The sequence below is a fragment of the Dryobates pubescens genome, chromosome 11 (assembly GCF_014839835.1).
Source record: "Dryobates pubescens isolate bDryPub1 chromosome 11, bDryPub1.pri, whole genome shotgun sequence".
In the NCBI taxonomy this organism is placed as follows: Eukaryota; Metazoa; Chordata; class Aves; order Piciformes; family Picidae; genus Dryobates; species Dryobates pubescens.
In genome coordinates this window covers 8,652,788-8,672,216 of record NC_071622.1, presented here as the reverse complement: position 1 = coordinate 8,672,216, position 19,429 = coordinate 8,652,788, and the positions used below count along the sequence as shown (strand labels likewise).

The following is a 19,429-nucleotide window of genomic DNA, read 5'->3' as shown; positions in this document are numbered from 1 at the left end:
AGATACATCTGTTGAAGTGCCTTAAGAACTAAGTGTACATCCTGAACAGTTGTGAGTGCTGGTTTCAGGTTTTTCAGTATTCAGATTCATTATATAGAATAGAATTAACCAGGTTGGAAGAGACCTTTGAGATCATTGAGTCCAACCTATCATCCAACACTATCTAATCAACTAAACCATGGCACCAAGCACCCCATCCAGTCTCTTCCTAAACACCTCCAGTGATGGTGACTCCACCACCTCCCTGGGCAGCCCATTCCAATGGCCAATCACTCTTTCTATGAAAAACTTCTTCCTAACATCCAGCTTAAACCTCCCCTGGTGCAGCTTGAGACTGTGTCCTCTTGTTCTGGTGCTGCTTGCCTGGGAGAAGAGACCAACCCCCACCTGGCTACAACCTCCCTTCAGGTAGTTGTAGAGAGCAATAAGGTCTCCTCTGAGTCTTCTCTAGGCTAAACAACCCCAGCTCCCTCAGCCTCTCCTCATAGAACTTGTGCTCCAACCCCCTCCCCAGCTTTGTTGCCCTTCTCTGGACACATTCCTTCAACTCAACATCTTTCCTAAACTGAGGGGCCCGGAACTGGACACAGGACTCAAGGTGTGGCCTGGCCAGTGCTGAGTGCAGGGGCAGAATGATCAAAGGCACTGTACTTGTTTTCCAGCTACATTAGTACCACAACCACCTTTTTCTTTCTAAAGTTTAAATTCTTGCTCTCCATACCCAAACACAGAACTCCCTTCTTTGGAAACTTCTTTTTAAAAAAAAAAAAAAAAAAAGAGAAAGTTGAAATGTTCAGGCAGAGCCTAAACTAGAATTTCTGCTCAAAGCATGAAAATCTGAGCTCTTGAAAAGAAGGGAATAATGGCACAATTCAGGCCGTTTCAACCACAGAAACTGCTAATGCTTTAGGTATAATTAGAAATCTAATTACTTTGAATTTAGTTGCTGAGACTTTTCTGCCTTTTGAGACTTGCCCCACACAATTCTGTCAGGTTCCAAGTAGCACACTGGCAGTTCTCCATTATACTGCTAGGAAATTAGCAAATGCTGCCTTTTTTTTTTTCCTCTAAAGCACTATTGCCATAATCTCTGTTTAAAAGTGCCTTATCTGGATATTGGAAAGACTTTTATTATTTTAAAATATATCCATTATGTCATTAATTTCCTTATATTGGAGCTCAGAGCTTTTGTGTTTGGGTCCTGTAGTTCGTTAGAAGCAGAAGCCTGGGTTAATCAAATATATGAAGACTGCAAATTGAAGCTGAGTGGGGAAAATGTGTTAATTCTGATGGATATTTTTTTTTTCCCCTTTCTAAATTTGCCTCATACTGAAGGATGCTTCAAATGCAGTTTGAATGTCTCTAAGCTTTTGAAAGATAAGCCTACACATTGAGAAATCAGCCTCATTTGCATCACAAAACCACGAAGGCTTCGTTGCTGTATAATAAAAGTCTGTCTTCTGCTTGCTGTGGATTTTGTGCCCTACAAAAGTTAGTTTTTATAATTACAACAAATTGTGTTATTTGAGAAAGAGTTGGTGCTTTCATGAATAAAGGCCATGCTGTTACATGGAGAGACTGCATTTAACCTGTGAATGTTTTAAGTTTCCTGATGCAATTACTAAATTTTAACTTCTTTTTTTTTTGCTCAGAAACTAGGGCTAAGTACTCTGTATTATTTATTCTGCCATGAAAACTGCACTTCCTGCTTCAAAGGATGAATGGATAAAGGACTAGAGAAAGCTGCTGTCTAGTGATTTGCTGCTTTTATGATGCAGCCTTGATGCAGAATTCTTTCTTGTGATTGACGGTAAGGATGGCTCCAAAAGATGGCCGTTGAGAAGTGAGAGGAGCCATTAGGTGGAGAACAAAAAGCTTGTTATTGGGAACTTCTCTCATTTCTAGCAAACTTCATAGAGTAAGAAAGAACTAAGATACAGACATTTTTCTGCAATGCAATTTCAGGAAGCTAGGGCTGCTTTGATTTTATGTAACAGCGTAGCCAAAAGGGTTGGGAATGCACTTAACAGTTGTGTGTTAGTTGCTGGCTTTGACCAGAACAAGAGGACACAGTCTCAGGCTGCACTCAGGGAGGTTTAGGTTGGATGTTAGGAAGAAGTTCTATACAGAGGGAGTGATTGCCCATTGGAATGGGCTGCTGGGGGAGGTGGTGGAGTCGCCATCATTGAAGGTGTTCAGGAGGAGACTTGATGGGGTGCTTGGTGCCATGGGTTAGTTGTTTAGGTGGGTTGTTTTGGTTGGACGCGATGATCTTGAAGGTCTCTTCCAACCTGGTCTATTCTATATATTCTATAATGTGTGCTGGTGTGAGTATACCTTCCTCAGCACTTGCCTGTTTATTTGTGCCTTTGCAGGAATGGCATTACCCCATAAGCAGCTTGGCCCTGGTGTGGTGTTAACTAATCTTGTGAGAGTTTGTTTCTTCAAGGGCCTGATTATGAAACTGTTCAATATATCTCTATGATTAACTTTTAATTTTTCCATTGCTTTCCTTGAGGAGCTGGACAAATGGAATAGAATTAACCAGGTTGGAAGAGGCTGAGTGAGACTGAGTCCAACCTCCACAGCCAGCTTTGCTGCTCGTGTTGTGAATCAGCTGGATTTGAAGAGTTTTTCACACTTGGGTGGAAGTGTTTAGTAGATGTGATATTTGCTGCTAAATCTCTCTCCCTGAGAGCTCTCTATAATGTACCTGGTGCTGTCAGTTATGGGTTGCCTTTTGGCTGGAGCACCTCTCCTATGAGGACAGACTGAAAGAGCTGGGGCTGTTCAGTCTGGAGAAAAGAAGGCTCCGAGGTGGCCTTATTGTGGCCTTCCAGTATCTGAAGGGGGCCTACAAGAAGGCTGGAGAGGGACTTCTTAGGATATCAGGTAGTGATAGGACTTGGGGGAGTGGAATGAAGCTGGAGGTGGGGAGATTCAGACTGGTGAGGAAGAAGTTTTTCACCATGAGAGTGGTGAAACCCTGGAATGGGTTGTCCAGGGAGGTGGTTGAGGCCTCGTCCCTGGAGGTGTTGAAGACCAGGCTGGATGAGGCTCTGGCCAGCCTGATCTAGTGTGGGATGTCCCTGCCCAGGGGAGGGGAGTTGGAACTGGATGATCCTTGTGGTCCCTTCCAACCCTGACTGATTCTGTGATTCTATGACTCTTCCTGCCTGTATATTATTTTTGTTTTGTGCTTGCCTATTTCTTTATTAAAACACACTTCGCGTCTCATGCTTGAAGAAGTGGAAGTTGCATGGGATACTGTGATTATTTTTTCAGAGGAATTAAGCTTTTTGCTGGGTTTTCTGATTTATTATTTTTTAAATTATTTTTCATTTCCTAAATATTTTAGTCTTTGTAAAGACTGAAAAACATAATAGAGTAGGTTGTGTGAAATGAATTCTGGACTTGCTGTGCTGAGCCCATGGCTGAGCAGCTTCTGCTCCTCTGGCTCGCGTTCAGATGCGCTGGAAAACTTGTTTGGATAGTGAATTGGACCAGGAAACTGATATGGTGTGAAAGTACAGAGGCCTTCTCTTCCCTCTCCCTCCAGCTCTTTAGGAGATGTTATTTTTAATCCATGCTAGGCAGGCTGACGCGTTTAAACCAGCGTTTTTGCTAAAGCATTCTTGGAGCCTCAGCAGTGAGGGGGTCAGGCTCGGCAGGCTGCGCCTTGCTGCGCCTTGCTGCGGCGTGCGGTTATTCCTGGTACCGGCTGAGGGCAGCAGCTGCCTGCTGCGACACCCCTCCACAGCACCCCCTTGCCACGTCAAAACCTACTGCAAGCTGAACAAATACTATTATTATAAACCCGTCCCAAACAAAACCTCAAAACGAACTGAAAAGCTCATTGGTCTTCAAGTGGTTATAAAGCAGCACCTGCCACTCCCTGCACGGATTTTACGTCAATACTTCATTAAAAACACCTTCTACAGGGTTAACTTAGTTTGGAGGAGCCTTGCTCTTCATATCCAGGCCACTACTTTTGCCAGCAGTTATTTTCATAATCTGGTCAAGTCCCATTTTGTGACAGGTTTTGGGTTTTGCATCCTGACAGCCTTTTTCAGAAGATCTTTGAGTGCCTTATCCTAGTAGCTGGATTTAGTTAGTTAAAATTCAGTTAAAATTATGCATATGTGCAAAGAATCTGGGGAGAGTGGGGGACATTACACAGGGCTGTAAGGTTTTGAGTACCATCCTTGTCTTATTATTATTTGTTTTATTATTATTATTGCCATGGTTTAGTTGATTAGGTGGTGTTGGATGACAGGTTGGGCTTAATGACCTCAAAGGTCTCTTCCAACCTGGTCTGGTCTGGTCTGTTCTATTCTATTCTAGTCTTGTGGATGGAAGACAATCTAGACAAATCTGCAATTCTTAGGAAGCCAGGCTATTTTACACCAGATATTCCCAGAACAGCTCACTTTATTTAAAAGACTTTTGCTAGTTGAGGAGAGGAAAGAAAAGTTTTAACTAGATAATCTAATCTTGTGGTTTTGTGCTCTGGTGAATATCTGGATGCTGTGAATCCAGGGATCCTTTTTGCAGGAGCTGAAGCAGAGGAAAGTGAAAGAGACATTTGATAACTCAAATTGCTTTACACTAGGAATTTGTATGGGAAAAATGCTCAAGGCCTCTCCCAAGTGATGTTGACATGTCTGTAATTTTAAAAGCAAGTGATGCTGTTAATTTCAGTTCCTTCACTTGCTTTAAAGAAAGAAGCAAAATAAAATTCTGGGGACACAAATTTGTGTTGAGAAGCATATCTTCTGTACATCTCTTTCATGTTTCATAGCAAAATCTGTGTGAGTAAGTTCTCCCTCTCTGTCACTGATAACAGTTTTCATGTGGGGGTGACTGTGTGTGGTCAGATCAGGGGTTCAAATAGTGTGGTGCCTTGGAAAACTGTCAGTGGGCTTAGCATTTACTGTTGTTTCTTTCATCTCACTTTCCTATCTTTCTGATGTGTGACCCTTGATTCCTGAGGCAGATGTGTTGTCTGTGAGGTTCAGGCTGGATATTGGGAAGAAGTTCTTCACAGAGAGAGTGGTTTGCCATTGGAATGGGCTGCCCAGGGAGATGGTGGAGTCGCTGTCCCTGGAGATCTTCAAGAGGAGCCTGGATGAGGCACTTGGTGCCATGGTCTGGTTGATTGGATAGGGCTGGGTGATAGGTTGGACTGGATGATCTTGGAGGTCTCTTCCAGCCTAGCTGATTCTATGATTCTATGCAAATAGATTTATTCTAGCAAGGCAGGGGCAAATTTGGGATTATTCAGAATTAGTCTGTGGTTCGTGCTGGTCTCTTCTCTGTTCCTTTTTTATATATCATTGTTTCAGAACTCAGAAAAAAACAGTAAAACTCTGTCTTGTGGCTGAGGTTGATTCTGAGACGTAAATTAAAGCTAATTTGGAGTGATCAAACAATCAATCAATCTCCTCCTGCTTTGCTTTTGCAGCAAATGAAGAAGGCAGTGTTTTTCTGGAGCAGAATCTGCATCTCTCTTCTGTTGTTTAAAACAGGACTCTTTTCACTTCTGTCCCACCTGTGTTTGTTTTTTATCTTTCTTTCCCCCCGCCCCCCTGTGTCCATTTAGACATTATCATTGTAGGGTCAGTAGTTAAAAGAGCTGTTTTACTAAATATAACTGCAGTGTACTCCTCACATGTGTGTACACACGCATGTAGCATGCAACAAGTGGAGAACACTTCCCCCAGATTTCATTTTGTGTTGTGTCCAAATATAGAAATCTACAAGGAAACAGACCTACATTTATTAGTCTTAATATGCCTCTAATTGTTCAGTTCTTTCTGATTTAAACTGTGTTTCAAAAATACCCAGTGTATTTAAGGACAGAGCAAGACTCTGCAAAATTAGAGGATAATATCAGTCAGAACATAAGGAGGGCTCTAATGCAATGTGCTAGTCGAAGCAGCCTAAGTCATTAGGTGAGACTAAGTCTTTATCAAGTCAGGTTTTGAAAACTTCCAAGACCAGAGGCTGCACGACCTTTTTGTCCTTTTCCAACACTTCACTGTCTTCATGATAACCATTTCTTTACATTCAGGTCAAGCTCCTTTCATTTCAGTTTATGCCTACTGCCTTTTACTGTCCCGCCACACAGCGTTTCAGGGAGCAGGCTTTGACTTCTTGGTAATCCTTCTGCAGGTGCTAGAGTGCTGCCATTTTGTCTCCTCGAAGCTTTGTCTTCTTCAGGGTAAACAAGCCTCAGTTCCTTTAGTCTCCCCTCATAAGTCTTGTGTTAGCATCCTGGTATTTGAACATCTGCACAATCCCTTGTTTGTCTGTAGCCCTCCCTAGAGACCAGGCATGATGGATTAAGACAGAGGGCTCATTGTCATTTGCAGGTGTTTGTGTGTTTGCTTTTTGGTTTGTTTTGGGTTGTTTTTCTCTAAGCTGCTCCATGTCAGTTAAATAATTCCATGTGCTTTCTGGTATTTCACCTTCTGTTTCTTTATTGTGCAGTTGTGGCACTGGAGGTACCTGGTACCTGTACTGGAGCTTGTGGAAGAAATGCCAGGTTATTCGAGGGGCATTTAACATTGAATGTATGATACTGAATGTACTGAGTATACAGTAACCATATAGGTAATGCTCTTGCTTTGCTACCACAGAGGCTTTTTGCTTCTGAAGAGGCTCAGTGCAAAAGCAGACACTGTTAAAGAGAGTCCGGAACAAGAGGGATGAGTAGAAAAACAGCCCTCAGCCAACAAACACCCACTCTAGGCAACCTGGTCCATGGCACTCTAGTTAAGTATTTCCTGATGTCCAGTGTGAACTTCCTAAACTGTAACTTACTGCCATTGTCCCTTCCTACCCTTGAAGGACTCAGTGTGAGCATTGACCATGTTTTCCATATAACTAACTCTTCTTTTTTTTCAATTGTTTGGTTGGGTTTGTGGTTTGGTTTTTTTCTGTGAATGTAATTGTAGGTAGAAAGTGGAATCCTGAAAGCAGTGTGAGGTATCCCAAGATAAATCAGAGTTCACTCTTAAAATTCCAGAGATCAGCACATGAGAGAGCCAGTGAGGAAAGGCAGTGGCTGTTTGTGCAATACTAGGGATCGAGGCTGTGAGTACTCAACACTCAGCTATTCAGTAAGCTCAGGACAGAAAGGAATGGTTTGGAAGAGGATGCTGTTACAGACTGCTGTGTAATCAGACATCAAGGACTGGTGTGAAGATGATGATTGCAAGGGAGGCCTTGCACATAGTAATTGGCTTCCTCTGGAGAAGGCAGTGAGGCTGAAACTAGCTGGATTGGGTGTGAACACTGCTGCTTTTGAACCGACTGCTGCTGCCAGCTATTAATGTCTGGGTTGTGACTAAAACTGTGGAGATATTTGCAGTGTGGAGTACAGGTTTGATCTTCACTGAACTGACACAAATTTGGATTTGTGACCAATTTCCACATGAGATGAATGACTACGATGTGTTGCATCCAAAAAGAGTGCCCATTATGTCTCCCTTCTGTACTTGTGCTTGGTTTCTCTAATCCTTCTGAGCGTTTGTATTGCTTATCCTGTCTTTTAACTTTCTGATCTTCTTTCTTCTACTCCTTGTAGTTCTGCAGCTTCTGGTATAGTGCAGATGTTGTTTTCCAGACTATTTTTGAGGTGGTTTATTGTTTTCGTTCATGCATCCACATTAAGCTGTTTGAATCTCTTACATTAATTGCTTCATTGATTCAGAACTCTGTGGTAGAGGAACACCTGAAGTATTCCCTTAGTTGTGCAATAAGATGTGTCCAGTACCTTGCCAGTTCATCTACCTTTTGAGTCCATTGCATGCCATTGTCCACCTTTGTCTGCAGTTAACTGCACTGAGAGTAGTGGTTGTCTCTTTTTTCGTAAGAGCTCTTCTTGTTCTTGTGAGGTGAGGTTTCCAAAGCATGCAAGTTAATAAACAATGACAAATACCATAATGTCTTTTCTTTCAGTAAGAGTTGAGAAGCTGCTCTATTCCTCTCCCAAGCCATTTTCTCTTGAAGTAACTTTTATCAGTTCTCTTTGCATGTGCCAGTGTACACTTTATAAACCATTTTAATTAAATCCCATTATTTATGGTATTGCTGTTGTCCATGGGAGCTATTGGGATGAATGTTTCCAGAAGGCTTAATTTTGCCTTGATTGCTGAGCAGTTCCCTTCCTACATCCTGTACAGGGTGAAGCCTCAGCTCTGGAATGTCTGTCTGGTGCCATAAAATGTTTGGGGAAGTACAGTTACTTGCTATCATGTGGGGTATAAATCCACTGCAATTGCATATTGCTGTACTCTCAGGATTATAAACACATGGAGGCACTTCTGTATTAGAAGTTTCATCTTGAAGATAGGAGCAAATCCAAGTTAATAATTTGTAATTTCTCTCTTCTTCCATGTTGTTGTCTCCATCAAGGCAAATGCCTTAGGCTTCTCTTAAAGGCTTGAAAGTGTCTCAGATTTCTAGATGAATGCTGTGAGACTGTATTGAGAAAGAAGTTATGTTCCTGTGATTGTAACCATCTTGGAACTTGGGTTGTATTGAAAGATAATTATTTTTTCTCCTTGTTGTGTCCTGATGCTAAAATTAGGTGAATCTTAATTAACTAACATCAGGAAGGTGTGAGGAGTCCTGAACAGTCAGTTCAGTAGGTAAGGAGAGGGTGGTGTTAAGTTGCAAAATAGGTATTTAAGTTCTTGAAGAGTAAGTAGTATTCATTTTTAACTGCTAAAATTTCACTTGCTTTCATATTTACGTTATCTATCTCAGTGCCATTATCTTCTGTTGTTCACTCTTGGTACTCTTGTCTTTTAGCCTGGTAACTTCACTGGCTGGGAGTGAGCAGGAACTTCAAGGCAGTTCCTGGTGTATAACTATTTAGTTACTTTCTGAGATACTTAAGTAAATACATAATTTGTAACCTGATTGTCCTATATTTTTAAGTGTAGATCGATATACTTTGGTTTGGGTACTGTTTATTTTCCTGGCTGTTTGATGTAGTGTGGCCATCAGGACAAGGGAGGTTATTCTTCCCCTGTATTCAGCGCTGGTCAGGCCACACCTTGAGTACTGTGTCCAGTTCTGGGCCCCTCAATTCAAAAGACATGTTGAGGTACTGGAGAAGGGCAGTGAAACTGGTGAGGGGCTTGGAGCACAGCCCTGTGAGGAGAGGCTGAGGAAACTGGGGTGGTTTAGCCTGGAGAAGAGGAGGCTCAGGGGAGACCTCATTGCTGTCTACAACTACCCAAAGGGAGGTTGTATCCAGGTGGGGGTCAGTCTGTTCTCCCAGGCAACCAGCACCAGAACGAGGGGACCCAGTCTCAAGTTGTGCCAGGGGAGGTTGAGGCTGGATATTGGGAAGAAGTTCTTCACAGAGAGAGTGGTTTACCATTGGAATGGGCTGCCCAGGGAGATGGTGGAGTCGCTGTCCCTGGAGATCTTCAAGAGAAGGCTGGATGAGGCACTTAGTGCCATGGTCTGGTTGATTGGATAGGGCTGGGTGATAGGTTGGACTGGATGATCTTGGAGGTCTCTTCCAGCCTAGCTGATTCTATGATTCTATGCAAATAGATTTATTCTAGCAAGGCAGGGGCAAATTTGGGATTATTCAGAGTTAGTCTGTGGTTCGTGCTGGTCTCTTCTCTGTTCCTTTTTTATATATCATTGTTTCAGAACTCAGAAAAAAATAATAAAACTCTGTCTTGTGGCTGAGGTTGATTCTGAGATGTAAATTAAAGTTAATTTGGAGTGATCAAACAATCAATCAATCTCCTCCTGCTTTGCTTTTGCAGCAAATGAAGAAGGCAGTGTTTTTCTGGAGCAGAATCTCTGTCTCTCTTCTGTTGTTTAAAACAGGACTCTTTTCACTTCTGTCCCACCTGTGTTTGTTTTTTCTCTTGGAGGTCTCTTTCAACCTGGTTGATTCTATGATATTAAACATTGCTACTTATTTTAGAGGCTATACTTTTTAATAGTGGCCACTCCAAATGTTTTCCTTCATTGGAAATTGTAGAAAATAGCCTTGGAAAGAACTGTAGGAGGTCTTTCTCTGGGCCCTCAGAGTTTTTAATGTCATTTTATGCCAACATATGTCAGGAATACTCTATCAAATCTAATGCTGGAAACTTGGGCAATCTGTCTCAGTGCTTGATAATTGTTCCCTGTGGAGACATTTTTCTTGAGGTCTGCTCTAAATCCCTTTGGCCACAATCAAGTCAATAGTGAGTTTTTCTGGCTCTCCTGTGTTTGTGTACTTTAGGTTCGTTGGGAGGCTTTTTTCAGTCTTTTTTTTCTCCTGTTCTTTCATCTTTAGTGGAGAAAGTTTCTTTGGAAACTGATCATTCTTACTTCTAGAGATTCTACAGCTTGTGCACATGTTTCTTGGAGTGTGATCCTCCAGAAATATTTCTTTTGGGTCTCTGTGTGAATGGGGTGGAAAAATGTGGCGTGCAGTCACGCTTTGGTTCACGCTTTTCCGAGCAGAAATGTTGAGGTTTCAGTGTCGTGGTGCTGATTCAGATCAGCTTGCCATTGACTATAACTCTTAACACCGTTATGCCCACTTGGAAGTGCTGTGTTCCCTTGCCAAGATTCAAATATTTGTATACTTGCTGCGTACTCAGATGTCTGGTTTCTGTTGCTATGGCATCTATAAAAATGTGTATCTGAGTCTGCTCTGATGGAAAGACATGCAAACATCTTTAAAGCTTTAAAGTTGTGTCCCTTGGCTAAAGGCTGCTCTCTCCCATCTCTTCAGAGAAACACACTGAACTGGGTGGCAGTGTCTGGTTGGCAATTTCATTACGGACCCAACACATTCTGTTGGGTTTCTTTCAGTTTCAAGCTCTGTAGACCTTTTTTGTCCTGTATCCCTGCCCTGATATGCTTTCTAGATAAAGCAATACAGGGCTCTTTGCTAATGCAAATTGTACAACTTTGGTCCTCTTCCCTCTTCCCTCTTCCCTCTTCCCTCTTCCCTCTTCCCTCTTCCCTCTTCCCTCTTCCCTCTTCCCTCTTCCCTCTTCCCTCTTCCCTCTTCCCTCTTCCCTCTTCCCTCTTCCCTCTTCCCTCTTCCCTCTTCCCTCTTCCCTCTTCCCTCTTCCCTCTTCCCTCTTCCCTCTTCCCTCTTCCCTCTTCCCTCTTCCCTCTTCCCTCTTCCCTCTTCCCTCTTCCCTCTTCCCTCTTCCCTCTTCCCTCTTCCCTCTTCCCTCTCCCTCTTCCCTCTTCCCTCTTCCCTCTTCCCTCTTCCCTCTTCCCTCTTCCCTCTTCCCTCTTCCCTCTTCCCTCTTCCCTCTTCCCTCTTCCCTCTTCCCTCTTCCATCTTCCCTCTTCCCTCTTCCCTCTTCCCTCTTCCCTCTTCCCTCTTCCCTCTTCCCTCTTCCCTCTTCCCTCTTCCCTCTTCCCTCTTCCCTCTTCCCTCTTCCCTCTTCCCTCTTCCCTCTTCCCTCTTCCCTGTTTTGTTTGGTGGTTTTTGCTTGTTGTTGTTTTCAGTTTTTTCTGAAGACAGGTGATGTGTATTTCTGGATTGTTCTTCAGTGTGTTACATTCATGGTTCAATTTTGGGACAGCAGTATTAACCACATAATCTAGTTAGAGCATTCCTTGCTCTTGTGTATCTCTTCCTCCTTGCCACTTGCTCATAGAGGCTTCTGGAGCATTTTTTGCCCTACAGTGCTATTATAGTCCGTGCTTATCCTCCCTCCCCTTGCCTGCTATGTGATGATGGAGAGCAGCCAGGCAGAAAGGGACCTGGGGTGCTGGTTGATAGTAGGCTGAACATGAGCCAGCAGTGTGCCCAGATGGCCAAGAAGGCCAATGGCATCCTGGCCTGTATCAGGAACAGTGTGGCCAGCAGGAGCAGGGAGGCCATTCTGCCCCTGTACTCAGCACTGGTTAGGCCACACCTTGAGTCCTGTGTCCAGTTCTGGGCCCCTCAGTTTAAGAAAGACATAGAGACACTTGAACGTGTTCAGAGAAGGGCAACGAGTGATTGGCCATTGGAATGGGCTGCCCAGGGAGGTGGTGGAGTCACCATCACTGGAGGTGTTTAGGAAGAGATTGGATGGGGTGCTCAATGCCATGGTTTAGTTGACTAGATAGTGTTGGTTGATAGGTTGAACTTGATGATGTCAAAGGTCTCTTCCAACCTGGTTAATTCTAATTCTAGAGGAAATGGAGATCATAGAGTGGCTCAGATTGGAAGGGACCTCAGAGATCATTCTAATTCTAAAGTAAGAACTGTGTGTACATCAGGTTTCCTAAATTAACTACCAGTAGAGATCATCAGGTGGACACTGTGAGGGTGATGTTTCCTGGAGGTCGTGGCTTTAGCTGAAGCTCTGCAGTGACCTTCTGTGAGTGGGTCTGGAAACTTCATTCCTAAGGGACTCTGCCTGACCTCCCTGTTTCTTTTCTTGCTGTGATGGTCCTTCCAACATGGGGATATAGAGAGTGATCTTAGGATATCAGAAATAGAGGAGTCTGCCTGTGTTGATAGCCATGGGACCATTAGTAGATGGGATGTAGCCTTCAAGTTGCTTTTTGAAGACTCTTCTGATGGAATATTTGAATGTCTCTATGATGGGTGGCTGTTGGAGGATGCACCGATTTTTAAAATCCCAAATTTACATTTGGCTTTAGAGAAATTGTCCAAAAAAAAAATTACTGTGGTAATGATTGTCTCTGATTTTCCTTAGAGGAGGACAGTCTTCAATGTTTGGTTAGTTTGTGTCTAGTTCTGGGACCCTCCGTTTAAGAAGGACATCGAGACACTTGAACGTGTCCAGAGAAGGGCAACAAGGCTGGGGAGAGGCCTTGAGCACAAGCCCTAAGAGGAGAGGCTGAGGGAGCTGGGATTGTTTAGCATGGAGAAGAGGAGGCTCAGGGGAGACCTCATTGCTCTCTACAACTACCTGAAGGGTGGCTGTAGCCAGGAGGGTGTTGGTCTCTTCTCTCAAGCAGCCAGCACCAGAACAAGAGCACACAGTCTCAAGCTGCACCAGGGGAAGTTTAGGCTGGAGGTGGGAAGAAAGTTCTTCACTGAGAGAGTCATTTGCCATTGGAATGGGCTGCCCAGGGAGGTGGTGGAGTCACCATCCCTGGAGGTGTTTCGGAAGAGACTGGATGGGGCACTTGGTGCCATGGTTTAGTCATGGGGCCTGTGGTGACAGGTTGGACTCGATGATCTTTGAGGTCTCTTCCAACCTTGGTGATTCTGTGATGCTGTGATTTATTTATTAAATCTGTCATTCTGCAATCACAGAAAAAGGCCTGGGGAAAAGAAATAGTGTTAATATCATAACCAAGCCAAAACAAACTTGAAACTAGTAAGTCAATGAATAAAGCTAGGTAAGTGTTCTTGATGCATTGGTTGTTCCTGATGGTCTGAGCTGGGCTTCGTCTTACGTTATGCTGCTTTGTATCACTAGAGGGTACTGTTGGTGTAAGATAAAAAATGTGCTTGGGTTATTTTTTTTTTCACATGGAGCTTGGATTTATTGGTTCTTTTTGCTCCTAATAGGTTGGTTATTAGAACTGCTGAAATGTTATTGCATAGGCATCTTCGGGTTGCCACCTCGTCTTTATTTCATCCATTTATGGATTAGCTAAGTAGTCCTGTGGACAATCCCTTAATTAAATAGGAATGTTGTCTCATTGTGGTTTTTTTTTTTGCTGTCACACAAAAATAGTACTTCAAAGATAGGTCTTCTGATACAGCTTGTTTATTTCCTTCAGAGTTGTGGAAATGGCTGTGCCTTCTTTGTTCCACATTTAGGTGCTGATTATGCTGGTCAGGTTTCCAGAGGTTTTTCTTCTGGAACTGAAGTATAAAAAAAGAGTACAAACAGTTTGGGAACAAAGCTGCAATTATTCCTTCTCTTTTGTTGGACAGTCTTGCAACACTCTCTCCTCCTCCTCCTCTATTTACCGCATTCTTGCATGGGCTCTGGCTGCTGTTCACCGAGGAGTTGTGTTTTATTTGAATGTCAACAGGTGTGCAGTTATTTAAGACCTGCTGTTACGGAATGTTACTGCTTTGGCCAGGGATCATTTCATTTCTGTGGAAAGCACCTGAGCTTTCCAAATCCAGGTTTTTGAGGGTACAGTTTCACAGTTTCTTGATTTTTTGGTGGAAAAGCTGCTCTGAGTAGCTGTGTAGTAGCATTTTTAAGGAGTGGTTTTGGTGGGTTTTGTCCTGTACTTTTTCTGGTGATGTGGTTTATCCCCTTCCCCGCCACCCTGTGAGCACTTTCTTGACAGAGCTGTGTGTGGAGGGGAGTTGCAGTGATGTGCAGGGCCACACAATGCGAAATTTTCTGTGCTGCTCAAGTACTGTGTAAGTGCACCTTGAGACTGGTGTTAATGTGGGGCTGGAACTGGTAATCTTGATGGGAGTGAGACACCTTCAGCTTGATCTCTGCCATATCACAGAATCACCAAGGTTGGAAGAGACCTCAAAGATCGTTAAGTCCAACCTATCACCACAGACCTCACGACTAAACCATGGCACCAAGTGCCACATCCAATCCCCTCTTGAACACCTCCAGGGATGGTGACTCCACCACCTCCCTGGGCAGCACATTCCAATGGCTAACGACTCTCTCTGTGAAGAACTTTCTCCTCACCTTGAGCCTAAACTTCCCCTTGTGCAGCTTGAGACTGTGTGCTCTTGTTCTGGTGCTGGTTGCCTGGGAGAAAAGACTGTACTGTTATGTACTTAGGCTGTTGGAAATTCTGGTGTGGGTTTATTTGATATGCTGGCCAAAAGTGCTACTTTGTGAGTGAAGTTTCCCCCTTGGCAAATTAATGTAAGCCATAATGTCAGAAAAGATCCCTTGTGTCTGCAAGATACAACAATAGCAAACTCACTGAAGCCCTAAGTTTGTTAGTTGCTGAGTCTACCTTTCGTTATGATTTGGCCACATGGATAATTTTTCTGGTACTACAGAATGATTTCATAGGGAGAAGACCTTATGGAGACAAGCTTGAAAGGGAATTTTTTCATAGGCTGCCCAGTAGCTGGAAGTGTTTAAAATAAGATTGGATGAAGCACTTAGTGCCATGGTTTAGGTGATTAGGTGGTGTTGGGTGATAGGTTGGACTTGATGATCTCAAAGGTCTTTTTCAACCTGGTTAATTCTATATTCTGTAACTGTTTGTCTTCATGCTTCTGTGTGTTTCAGGGATGGTAGGGTAGCTTTTAGTGATGCAGTCAAGCGGCAGAAAACAGAAGAAATATAGCTGGTAGGGGTTGATCTGAGAAGGAGGGGATGGAAAGGCATTAGTATGCTTTTGACTAAAGGAAATGCTGCTAGCACTGGTTATAAATGTGTGTTGTCATACTTGTAGTTTCAACCCTAACCTTTGTTTCTACTGCTTACCTTGAGCCACTATTTCTGTTCAACCCTGTGTATGGAAAACAAAGCCAGACTACTTTAAAATGATAGAAGACCAAAAGACAAAGGCATTTTGCCAGTTTGACCCTTTAACCAGGGGAGTCCTTGTGATGGCTCAAAGGAAAGAACAGAGAGGAATGAATTAAGGGGCTCTTTGGGCCTGTGTTGTGAAGCTGTGCCTTCTGTGGCATCACTGTTTAGATTTGAACTAGCAGAATGTGGGGCATGAATACTCTGCTTGAAATCTTTGGAATGGGTGAAATTTGATGGTTGAAGTTGTCAGTCCAGGACGCTTCAGTCACGTTGAGTGTATTGAAGAACTGCAGAGAAGCTGGCTGGATCCTGTGGCCTAACTTAGGTAATTCCTGCCCCCAGCACTCCAGCTTGCACACTGCTGTATTTAAGCAGCTGCTTCTTTTGTGAGAGCCAGTAGTAAAGGACATTTTATTATGGATAATAGTCGTGACCTCAACAGGATTTTCACTCCTGGACTCAAAATAGTAGCCCTAACAACACACTTCATTATCTTAGTTTTCATTTATAAAGAATTTCCTTACTAACCTTATAGTTATTAGATTAATCATGAGCTCAACTCAGAGTAAATTCATGTCTCACTTTGGAACGTGTTGTTAAGACTTCTCGCCTGGCGTAGCATTACAGCCTGCAAGGTTTGTCTTTTTTTGTAGCTGACTCCTCAGCATTTACTTTCTTCTGATCAGTCTAATGTGAGGGAAAGTACTTGCACAAAAATCCTGAGTATGCTGATCTGGAACAAGGGTGTTTCACAGAATCACAAAACAGTTGAGACTAGAAGGCATTTCTGGAGATCTTCATCCTCACAGTAAAATTGGGGTCGTCTTTTTACTATGTTTATATGGAATTTCCTGCTTTTCAGTTTGCCCCCATTGCCTCTTCTCCATTCACTGAGCACCTCTGAGAAGTCCATCTCTGCTTTTTTTTATTCCCCTCCCATCAGGTTACATTATTAAGATCCTCCTGAGCCTTCTCTGCTCAAGGCTAAACAATCCCAGCTCTTTCAGCCTCTCATGCAGCAGATGCTCCCAATCCTTTAATCACCTTAGTTCACTGGACTTGGTCTGATGTCTCTCCTGTAGTGGGGAGCTCAGCACTGGACCCAGCCCTCCAGCAGTGCCTCACCAGTGGTGAGCAGAGAGAAGAATCCCCTCACTCACTCCATGCCTAATGCAGCGTAGGGTGCTGTAGGCTGCCTCTGCTACATGGGCATACTGATTGCTATTTCAGCTGCCCCTCAGGATTCCCTGAAAAAATGTTTTCCAGGAGGTTGGCACACAGCCTGCAATGGCATAGAGCTATTCCTCTCCAGCAGTAGGAATTTGCATTCCTTTTGCTGAACCTCATGAGACCTCTCTGCCCATTTCTTCAGCCCTTATCCATACTTTTTGTCATCAGGAGGCCCACATTTTCCCTGTTCTTCCTTTTGCTGATAAATCATCTGCAGAAGCACTTCTTGATGCCTTTAATTTTCCTCACTCTCTTCAAGTTCAGGCAGACTTTGACTTTCCTAAGCCTGTCTGTGCACACTAGGGCTTTATATTTGACCTATCTCACCTGTTCCTGCTCCCACATCTTGAATGCATTATTTTTGTATTTGAATTCTATCTGAAGCTCCTTATTCATCCATGCAAGCCTCCTGGGGCCTTTGCTTGATTTCCAGCATGTTGGGCTGGATGATTCTTGAGCTTGGAGAAGATTATCCTTCAAACTCAACCTGTCTTCTCTTCAGGCCCATATCCTATGGATTTCTCTGAAGGAGGTCCCTGAATAGGCTGAATTCTGCTGTCCTGAAGCCCAGACTTATGATCCTGCAATTCACCTCATTTCCTTTGCTGCTGTTGTAGCTTCAGTCTGGGTTCTGTGACTTCCCTGGCTTTGAGTATCAGTAGCATTAACATGTTGGCCTGTGTTTGTGATGAGCTGGCTCAGTTGCAGGTTTTAATCTGAACTAGAGATTTTTGTATCTGAAATTCATACATTGAGTGAACCAGACAGATCAGGTCTGGGTAAGTGCTGCATGTCCCTGCAGGTGGCTGTACTTCCTTTTGGCATGTTCTTTATTTGCCTTTACTCATACATCTGTTCATTATGTTAATCTTGTGTATCAATGCTGGTACTGATGACTTTGGATTCTCTGATTCCGATTGCTGGACACAGCATCTTGATAGATGTGATTAAAGTTGCTCCCTTGCCAGATCCATTTCTATCCCTGGAAACAGGGCTTACATTTGCACAGTCTAGCCATGCCCTTGATTGTTCTGAGATCATGGTGTAAAAACATTTTCTTCTGTTAAAGCTATCCTATCCTGCATGTATCCACTGACTAGCCTGGGAGTTATATAGACTGTATCGTTTCTTACAGCTCCAAAACTGGTTCAGTATCCACAGGGTCATTAATAAATTTCATGTAGCATGGGTATGGCCAAGGTATAGTGGGATTCTGACTGGTGATCCAGCTGCCTTCTCAGGAGCAGTTTTCCCAGTGGAATTTGGTATCTTTCTACAAGTTCTGCATCTGGTTACCTGTAAGCGATGGCTGTACACAGCTGCCTATAACAGCTTATACTTAAGGGGCGTGGATACACCACTCTTAAATGCTGTACCTCAGACAGAACTGCAGAGTAATAAATACCCAAGGCAGTATTTCAGTAGGACTGGTCAGCACAGATGGTGAAAGGCTGGCAAAAATCCTTGCCAACTGACTGAGGAAGGTGCTGCTGGCTGTTAGTCGCTGCCACCAAATGAGCTTAATTAAAACCAGCTGTGGGAGCGTGGCCACTGCAACTGATAGATCTCATTTCCTTCTCTCAAGTGGCTGTGGGTCTGGAGCTGGTGAGAGCTGCCTGCACGGATGCAGTGAAGATCTTAAGGTGGTTGCAGTTCTCTTCCATATGTGCAGTTTTGAAGTTGGCCCCAAATCCAGGTCTTGGCTCACATTTCTCCAGATGGAGTCCTTGGCCTTCAGATGCTCAGGTCTGTGTGCCGCGTTGAATAGCCTCTATTATGGCTAGTGTTGCCATTACTTGATTTCGTTTGGGGGAATTAGTGGGCATGTTTGTTTTAGTGTGGTTTAGAAAGAATGTCAAGGTTATCCAGTCTTGAGAAAGATACTCTCTTATTAAAGCTTAAAAACCTCCTAAAGCCAGAAGAACCCCTTCCCCCACAGCCAGACCCCGACTTGCAAAACCAACAGCTTAAGCCACTTCCACATGTACGGATTGCTTTCTCTGAAGGACCAACAGTCTGGTGTTGTTTTGTGAACTGGTTGTCTTGGACTTCTGCAACATTCTTTATTCATAGAATGCCTTACTTGTCACTGTCTCCCTTCACTTAATCCTCCCCTCTCCCTATCGTCTGTTCAGTTGTGCAGGCAATTTCACAGTCAAACTTACGGCCAAAAAGTTGCCTATCTTGATGGCTTGTCACAAGCTAAGAGGCCATTTCCTACTTCTGAATCAATCCCAGACCTGCCAACATCAAGCTGTTGGGTTTCTTTGCCAGTCAAATGAATTTGTGTTAGATGAGGCAGCTGTTTTAGAACAAGGTTAATAGACTGATTGTTGCCTCTTACAAGGAGTTCTGCTAGCGGAGTGAACCAGAAATGGCAAACCTCTACCATTTGTGAATCCCAGTGCGCCTGTGAAATCCTGGCTGGGAACAGGCTTCAGCAGGTGGCTGGAAATGCTAATAAGGAGTGGGATCTGTTGTGGAGCACTAGGGAAGGTTTCTTTCTGAGATTGCTGTGGGTTTTCTTTGTGGAGATTGACTTAATTTGAGAATGGGAGTTGTTCTTGGCAGCTCTCTGTTAGTGAAATTCTAGCTTTTGGTGAAATAGAGCTGGCTGTTTCACGTGATCCTCATCAAAAGCATTTGATCTTTCAGGGATGCTGCTACTGCTAGATTGTTCTTGAGTGAGCTATTGTCTTGTCTTGATATTGTGATTTATGTAGTCCATTGGTATGGGTTTTGTTTTCTGGTTTTGGGGTGGTTTG

At 43.5% G+C, this 19,429-nt stretch overlaps 1 protein-coding gene across 9 annotated transcripts in view; it reads left to right on the top strand.

Moving 5' to 3' along the window:
• The window catches only part of ST3GAL3 (ST3 beta-galactoside alpha-2,3-sialyltransferase 3), a 212,914-nt gene that overhangs the window by 16,351 nt on the left and 177,134 nt on the right, over positions 1-19,429 (top strand). The window contains exon 1 of one of the 9 annotated variants that reach the window (XM_054165708.1): positions 18,368-18,410. The exons of the other annotated variants lie outside the window; for them this stretch is intronic. Within the exon in view, the coding sequence (XP_054021683.1) occupies positions 18,383-18,410 (28 nt within the window). The 5' untranslated portion in view covers positions 18,368-18,382. Of the gene's footprint in view, positions 1-18,367; positions 18,411-19,429 lie in introns of those variants that run through there. 9 annotated transcript variants of the gene reach the window in all.